Raw genomic sequence first — 8,543 nt, forward strand, 5'->3', positions numbered from 1 at the left:
ACGACAAACGTTAACGTATGGTATAGAACGAGTAGCGTATAACTGCAGTTTGAGGACGAGCTCTGAGGTGAGTACAACGGTCAAGTTTTACACCTCGCCATAAAACGAGTACTCAATACAACGGCAAAGTTGCCGGCTCGCCATAAAATGAGTATAACACGCATCATGTTTGTCTTTAAGCTTTTATTTACAACTGCAATAAATTAATTTAATTTAAAAAAATGCAAACTAAAACATGATTTGGCGATACAACGTAGCCCCTTTCACACACACAAAAACAAAATTGCCACGAAACGACCCGGCATTTAACGCAGCAAACTGTATCGTTGTCGGTGGTGTGTGGCGGTGACAAGCAACCGCCGTTGGAAGTTTGACACGTAGGAGAAGAAAAACGTTGTCACCGTCTTAACATTTGGCGGGCGACGGACGCTTGTCGTCTTGACGTCGCAGGTCACACTCCAGCTCCCTCTGCTTCTCAAGCAAACCCTACACACACGTGTGAAGTTGTGTTGGCTCTATGTGGTTGCGTTGAATATGTTTGCGTGTGAGACCTGTCGTAGCTGCGCCAGGCCTCTGAGGATCTCCTGCTGTCGCTGTGTGCTGCGCAGAATGAGGAGATCGGCAGGGGAGGACGACGACGAGCAGGAGGCGTCAGGAGGAGGCGCGCAGCTCGGGGCTGCTGATGAGGAAGGAAGGATTGCTGTTAACACCGCCTGTGAGTGTGTGTGTGTGCGTGCGTGCGTGCGTGCACCTGTGTGCAGGTGAGGAGTGGGCGTGTCTTCGGTTTCGGTGGGGTCCAGATGGAAGACGTCAGCGGTGCGGATGTAAGGGATGAACTGGAGGGAGGGTTGCGGGATGAGAGGTGAGCGCCCCCTGGAGGAGAGGAGTAGGACACGCACTGTTTTCATACACCGGATTCACTGCAGCAGCGGTTTGCAACCTTTTTGCACCATTACCACCTCTAAAAATATTCAACTTTCCGAGCAGGCTACCGCCATGATAGCCGAAAATTAAAATGCAGTCAGTCAAATTTACTGTTGAGGCTAAAATTCTAAGGATTTGGACAATGTTCAATTAAACAAGGTCTCTTAATGATTAATCAATTATAAAAAATAGTAATAAGTTGATTAATTTGATAATGGATTTGTTATTGCACCTCAAAAAAAAAATTGTAAGCTGTTGAATAGCTACCACCTTCATTCTAACATATTTGATACCATTTCATGTTTGAAATGTAAATGTTAATGACTTAATGAATTCGTATATGTACCACAAGAGGGAGTCATACCGTCCAACAGTTTCAGAATCCCCACATGACCGTACGTTGGCATCAGGTGTACGACTCACCTTTCCGCAGACGCGCTCACACTGCTAGACTGCGCCTGCGACCAACAAAGAAAAGTCAAGCTCGCGTCGTCACGTCCGCGGTTTCGCACTGTCGCGCTCACGTCGTCGCTTCGAGGCCGACTTGCGACGATCCGCGTCTCCCGCCCGCGCCGCTGATGTCGGTTTGCGGGCGGGCAGTTTCTGTCCTGCAGACCGAGGATCTCCTCCTGCCTCTTGAGTCGGCTCTCCCGTCGGCTCCTCTGCAGCGGGGACGGGTAACGCTCAGACGCGGGGACGAAGCGCCGACTGGGCCTGCGCCGACCAAAGACACACAAAAGTACTCGAAAGGCAGCGCGAGACCAACGGACGAAGTTCCGCTCGGCTGTTTTTGGGACCTGCGCGTGTTCCACTCAGGCCTCCTCTTCTCCTCCGTCCCGGCGAAGGCCTCGTAGGCGGCGCCTCCTTCGACCGCGAGCACCTTCTGCACGTCCTCCTTGCCTGCTCTGTTCTTGCAGTTCGAAGGCGCTTGAGTGGGGGGTGCGTCTACACACAAACGGACACGCGCGCAGATTAGTACTCCGTTCGATCAAGAACAGTGGATTGCTGCTAATGTCGTCTTGTACCAGTCTGCACAGCTGTGTCTCTCTTCTCCGCCGCAGTTGGACGTGACACTGCACAACACACACGCAAACGGTGTCACACACTTGATCAGCAGTCACTCTTTAGTGTGTGTGTGGGTCAGTGACACTGTCACACTGCTCCACTCACCATGCACATCCACTGCTTCCTTCACTCCTCCATCAACATCATCATCATCATCAAGCTTCTTCGGCTGCTCCTGCTACACACACACACGTTTGTGTAGTGTGTTGAATACATGAAGTTGTGATGACTCCGTTCGTGTCGACGATGTTTGCACAATAGTGTCGACTTTGCATGCAGCGTTATGTTGAGTACACGTGTGCAGCAGCGACCTTGCGCTGCTCCCGCCGGAATCTCCCGAGCAGCATGTCCCTCTCCTGCGCGACGCGACTCTCCTCCTCTCGGTCCTCCGCCCTCCTCGTGGCCATCTTCTTGGCGCTTGTGTCGCCTCTGCTCCTCCACCTGAGCCCGGATGTCCCTCTGGATGGCGGTCGAGCACCAAGAAGAGCTCAGCTGACACGGCGAGATGCGCTGCGGGCGGCTGAAGCGTTTTTACCTGCTGCTCCAGCTGCTTGAGCCGCCTCCTCTCGCGCTCCTCCACCTGGACCGGGTCCAGCAGGGCCGTCATGCTCCGATGATAGCTACAAAACGCATTATTTCATTTTTCGGGCTGATGGAAGTTCCCCCACGCCCCCTTGTAGCTCCGCCCATCATCCCCAGCTTACTCGAGAAGGCCTTGCTCCACTGTTCAGTTTTAGCACACGTGCCTACGGTTTTTCCCATTGTATGTTAGCATTACATTTAGTTTGCCGGTAACCTTCAGCTTCACGCGCACACCCAAAAACGTTCAAAGCGATCGCTACAGTTTACACCCAAACTACAGATTTCTGCAACAAAACAAGGAGCTTGACGCATTTCCGCTTCTCTGCTGACGACGCTTCTAATCGCAGCCGTCGTGGTAGGTTACAATTTGTCCGCAACATTTATTAATTACTGTGTGTGAATGCCAAAAGGTGAGTTTCCTGACTTTTGTGTGTAGCCGCGCATAAAACGTTCCGATTCGAAAGGCATCAGTCAAACAGCCTGATGAATGGTCCAAATATTAAAATGTATAAAGACGGGCTATAAATTCATCACTGGTTATAAGGTATAAATATACGGGTTCGGGCCGCCACCCTAACTATCATCAATTATTTGCAGATTTGTATTTGATTTGCTTTGCGGCAGGCGTACCTGCTCTTGGCGGGGTATCTGCCGCCGCCGGGGTCCACGCCGACTTGGCCCGCGCTGACCGCTTCGCGGCGGCCGGAAGCGTCCCACGTCAGGGACGGGTTGGCCGGCGGGGCTCGAGTCCCAGCGGGAGCTTTGCGCTGGAGGGAGTCAAAGTGTGCCGCCCACAGCTCGTGATCGTCTTTCTGCGCAGACAGCCGAGTCGCAAATTGTCGTATTTTGATTCAACAAAGATAATCAGTCTTTATCATTCTAATAAACGAGTTACAGTTGAGGGGATTTGGACAATTTTTAGTTAAACAAGGTCTCTAAACGATTAACGATGATGAAAAGTCACTATCGATTGAATAATTATTCATCGTTGCACCTCTACTCGACTACCTACAATTGTGTAATTGAATCAACAGCGACAACAAGAAGAAGGTTGTCGCAACTAAGCAGCAGTAAATCATTTTTCGCTGGACCATTTTTTTCCCCCTGTATTATATTGTCTGTCTAAATGTGTTGCTTACACTGTTCAGCTACGGATGCCAGCTTCGTTAGCCCATCTGTGGTTTTGTAGTGTGTTAGCATTAAGCTAGCAGACAACATGTAATTGTCTTTGTTTTTGTTTAGTTTGACAGAGAACTTCTGCTCGGAGTGTTTTTGTCGGTTGTGTTACTTTGATACCTGACTGAGCAGCATCTTCTCGCGCATCCTGCGTCGGCTCGTCTCTTCCCTCTGTCGGTCCAGATCCTCCAGCCAAAGCCGCTTCTGCTCTTCTCGCCTCTGCGACGCCAAAGTCTCCTCCATCGGAGTCACCGCCTACACACACGCACGCATAAATCTTGTTCTTATTAAAGAAGGCAAAAGTAAACTTTTATTTTTTTACCCCGAGCCTGAGGCTGGACCTGATGGCCGCCGGCTGCTCTCTGTGGCGGCCCGGCGGATGAACTGAGCGCTCACTTCCTGGTTCCTGCTCTGTCTTAAAAAAAAAACACGCACACACACACACACACATCAGAAATATTTGATGGAAGAAGATGGCCGGGACACACTAAATCTAAATCACTGAAACTGAGGGTGGACTCGTCAGAGCCTCTACTTTGCCCCTTCCCGGTTCCGGAACATTTCTGCACATTTGTGTGATAGATTAGTCATATATGAGAGGTCATGAAAAGAATCGAAAAGTCGGTAATTCATGAATAGGTCAAACTCATGAAGATCAATGTCGGACTTTATCGAGACTTGTGAAAAGATTTGCGCTCTAAAAGAGGTTAAAAAAATGGATTTACGGCGTTTAAATATGGTTAACGCTGTTCAGAAATACTTGTCGATACCCGTGTAATTTGTCGGGTTTGTAATCTGCTAGTTGAGCCTCTTTAAGAAAAGTGATCGTGAAAGAGTTCCTTTTTATGCTCCAACTTTTGAGGTTTACTTCCTGTATTCACTCTACCTGTGGTCGGACTGAGGTTGAACAACGCTGCCGCTGCAGGGCCACCTGCTCATCTACAAAACACACAGAATTATATTTGTGTGTGTATGTATATATATATATATAAACCCCCCCCCCCCCCAAAAAAAGTACCTAGTTGTTGCCTCCACTGAGCCTTCTTCGCTTCCACCGATGCGCCGTCAACGTTGCGCTGCTCCAGCTGGCCGAAAACACCGCCGTGAGACCTACATCGTCATCATCATCATCAATAGCACATCGGCCACAAAAGTATTTTTCAGGCGTCACTTTTTCTGCATTATTTAATCGTTGGTTGCTGCCCAGATGGGAAGCTGAAGTGTCAGAAGCAGCAAAGGACGAAACGGCACAAAGCAGATGAGCAATTCAACAATGGAGGAAATAATACACTCAAAGCGACAGTTGATCTCGTCTGTCACGTGACTTCCAAGCGGGAGTAGTTTTACTTTATTTTAGTCGTATCCCATGGTGGTTAACTTCATTTTTATGCTTGGATGACCAATACAAATGTTAAAATGTGACTTCAAATATTGTCTGTCCAGTTAAGAAAGCTTTTATGATGGCAGCAATTCAAAGTACGGTGTTCCCTCTGCTGCGAATAGCAAAAAAATACAAATAAAATCGGTGAGTAAATGCCACGGCCTCCCCAAAAGAGTTATATAGATGCCACAAGATGGCTGCCAAGCACAACTAGTTGAAATGAAGCGCCTCAACTCAGGTCAAGATTTTCCTCACAATGGCGCCGACAAGTTTGCAACGAATTCCGGAATCGAGTCTGCGCGTGCGCAGCGAGAAGATTGACGGCAACGGACGGACGGACGGACGGGGGGGGGTTTGAAACGATCATGATAGCTTCCTTTGATGTAGTACTGTAATTCCACCAATAGATGGCAACGTTGATCTGCGCAATTTCTGATTTTCCTTCCTGGCGTTTGGTGGATTGGAACAGGAACTAAGATCAAATCAGCAATTTCAAATCCAAATCATTACTGGATTCGAAAAATAGAAATGACAAACTAGAGAACTAAAGTTTAAAACGATTGAATTATTTGTATTTGACTCTTGAAATGAATTACAAAAGGTAAAGCAGCCCAAATAGACTCATGATGTACGTCACCCGTTGTCTTTAGGAGGGGAATTTCTGTTGTTTGTTGTCGTTTGATCCGGACCTTCTCTGCCCTCCTCCGTCTCTCCTCCCGCTTCTTCCTCGACTGTGCGATGTACTGAAAGTAGATATGACATGTAAGGAAACGTCCTTTCAAAGTCTCATGTTTTTTGTGTCACCCACCGTGTTGACCGGACGCGCCGCGCTCCTCTGTTACGCGACGGTCGTGGCCGGCGGGCCGCTCGCCGCTCGATCGCGCCGCCGCGTCTCTCGGTTCTTCAGCGTCGAGCGGGTCCGTCGGCTCCGACTTCACGTCGGACGCGGTAGCCCAACTTTTTGCAGACTGTGCAGCTGCCCCGTTGACGGAGGAGGAGCTGCTTTTCTGGCGCTCGGACTTCTCCTCCAACACACACGCACACAACAGATACATGTCACTTGTTGCTAGGCGGAATTTGTTGTCCAATACAATCACTTTTGTCACTGCTGTTCCGTTTGCCCGAATCTGGTGGGATACTCACTCGCCCCTAATGCAAAACACAATGCATTTTTGTGATGTCACTTGTTGTTAGGCAGAACGTTCCAGAGCCGGAAACTCACCTCGGGTGCAGCTTTGGTACGACGCTCCCGCGTTTTGGAGGCCGCCTGACCGCCTCGCATTGTGTCCGCCGCCCCGCCGGACCCAAAGGAGGCTGCGCTCTCTGCCGCCTGTGTCTCGGCCCCTCCGGGAGCCCCCGGGCGCCGCCCCGTCGGGCGCCGCCCCGCCCGACGCTGCGCCCGCACGTCCTGCGCACAGGACGGCTGCCCGGAGCTCACGAGGCAGGCCGGGCGAGTCCTGAGGGAATTCTGCGGAAAACATCGCACATCAATTCTTCCCTGTTCCCTTTTCAATACGTCCTTGTCAGGCACCTTCAAACGGGGAGTAGTTTTACTGTACAGGGGTTGACTTATTTTCCACTCATATGACTATTTTTTTTTTTAAACATTTCATCAGCCTGCCATCCATCTTTGGAGGTTCCACTATGTATAAAAATCCTCCTGCCGGCTGTGTGTAGTATCTCTTTTTTCTTTATTTTTTGCTGTCTGGCTGCTCGGTACAGTACGGTTAAAGCGACAACAGTTATTCAATAATAATAATAATAATAATAATAGCGAAGGCTCAGTTTTCAGTTTTAATATTAGCAGATGTTAACTTGCGTTCATACTTGTATGACAGTTAAGAATCGTTTAGCTGTATCATAAAGCAATTGTTCTTCTTTTTACACTTAAATGGCAATTCTAAAAAAGTGGTGAAAGGTTATCTACGTATATGCTGCATTTTTGTTTATTTTATGAGACACACGTGAACTTTTTTCGTTTTTCGCTCTCCCTTTTACCGACTTTTCGGCTCTTTTATTGCTTTCCAGGACCGTTTTTTTTTGCACTAGTTTCATCATCTTAATCGTTTGAGTGGAGATCATACCGTGACAAGATTCCTCTCGACACCTGTGGTGAAGAAAAGGTGAAAATATGAAAGTTATTCCGAAAGCGAAGAGCGCATATAGAGGTGGCGAGAGAGAAAAATAAATAAAATAAAAAATGTATATCCTTACTGTGGTCAAGCACAATCAACTTGGGTTTTCCATTTTGAATTTCAAACAGCAGCCCGTCTCTGTTCACGAAGATACACAAATAACAGCAAATCTAGGTTGGCGTAACATATTTGGATGTAGTTGCAATAAAGTCAAGTAAGTAAGCGTTCCACTGGCAAACGTGCAGTCGACGTGCTAGCCCAGCTAGCTCATCTCCAAATAGACTCACCCGAGGTACATGGCAACATACGATAATCTCCACGAACGTTATTTGATGACAAAAAAATATCAGTGGCGTGTTCGGTTTGTGCACAAAAATAAAACATTCCCCCCCCACCAAAAAAAAGGCTGTTTGTTTTCGCCTTCTTGTTGATCTTGTCCGAGCTTCCTGGTTGCTTTAATTATGCACGCGAGTTGCCGAGTACGACCAATAGCGTCCTCGCTGATTGGTCGGTTAACTTGCAATGTTCAAATGAACAGCCAATCACGCGGATCTACGTCAGGAGGCTCAGCCGTTAATGCGATGTTGCATTTGCTGGAAACTCGGAATGTATTTACGTCCGTTACGTTTGATGGATTAACCGCATTTCCGCTCCCAAAATAATGTATAAAATGAGGGTCCTCGAGTATTCACAGTTGATATTTTGTTTTTTTTAATGATTAAGCTGTATGAAGTCAGCAAGGCCACACGCACACGCGCGCGCATACACACTTAATGATGTCACTGCGTCCACTGCATCAGCAGTGCTGAATATTACATAGGAAGAATTTGAAAACTTTCAAAGTAAAAGTCTGTCATTCATTTACCGACGTTGACTTCCTCACAACTCACACACATCATTTTAATCCTGCCCACACTCTCCCGTCTACACCGTGCAAAAAAAAAAAAAAAAAAAGAAGAAGAATCATTTGGGTATTTCCGTTTTACAACACTGTCCGTGAAGACATCCGTCGGTGTGTACTGCGAATGCGAAATGATCGCGCACCGATGTTTTGTGGATTTTAACTGGCATAAAACGTGACTTACTTCCTTGACATTTGGTGTCACAAATAAAGTCGGAGAATCACATTGACAAATGTGACATCCTATCGTCACGTGGTCATGGCCGATGCGAGATGGGCTGCATCAAGTCACGCCCCGATTAGAGCCAATCGCTTCAAATGTGCCTTTGCGCTTTCATCTGAAATGTTTCCTTGTTGCTCATTCTTGCAAAGGTTTGTC

General features: G+C 47.9%; 1 protein-coding gene across 1 annotated transcript; it reads right to left on the reverse strand.

The window, feature by feature from the left end:
* Positions 1-174: 174 nt before the first annotated feature.
* On the reverse strand, positions 175-7,708 carry ccdc66 (coiled-coil domain containing 66). Its single transcript, XM_061689021.1, is given in 22 exon segments — positions 175-486; positions 552-679; positions 752-873; positions 1,348-1,382; positions 1,449-1,638; positions 1,722-1,869; positions 1,950-1,997; positions 2,095-2,167; positions 2,301-2,393; positions 2,395-2,448; positions 2,525-2,609; positions 3,202-3,383; positions 3,868-4,002; positions 4,070-4,162; positions 4,634-4,686; positions 4,766-4,857; positions 5,766-5,871; positions 5,937-6,153; positions 6,351-6,596; positions 7,213-7,235; positions 7,343-7,401; positions 7,551-7,708. Coding segments are annotated over 22 exon segments (2,274 nt in total). The 5' UTR covers positions 7,562-7,708; the 3' UTR covers positions 175-405.
* Between the last annotated feature and the right edge of the window lie 835 nt (positions 7,709-8,543).

The sequence above is a fragment of the Phycodurus eques genome, chromosome 10, assembly GCF_024500275.1.
Source record: "Phycodurus eques isolate BA_2022a chromosome 10, UOR_Pequ_1.1, whole genome shotgun sequence".
NCBI lineage: Eukaryota > Metazoa > Chordata > Actinopteri > Syngnathiformes > Syngnathidae > Phycodurus > Phycodurus eques.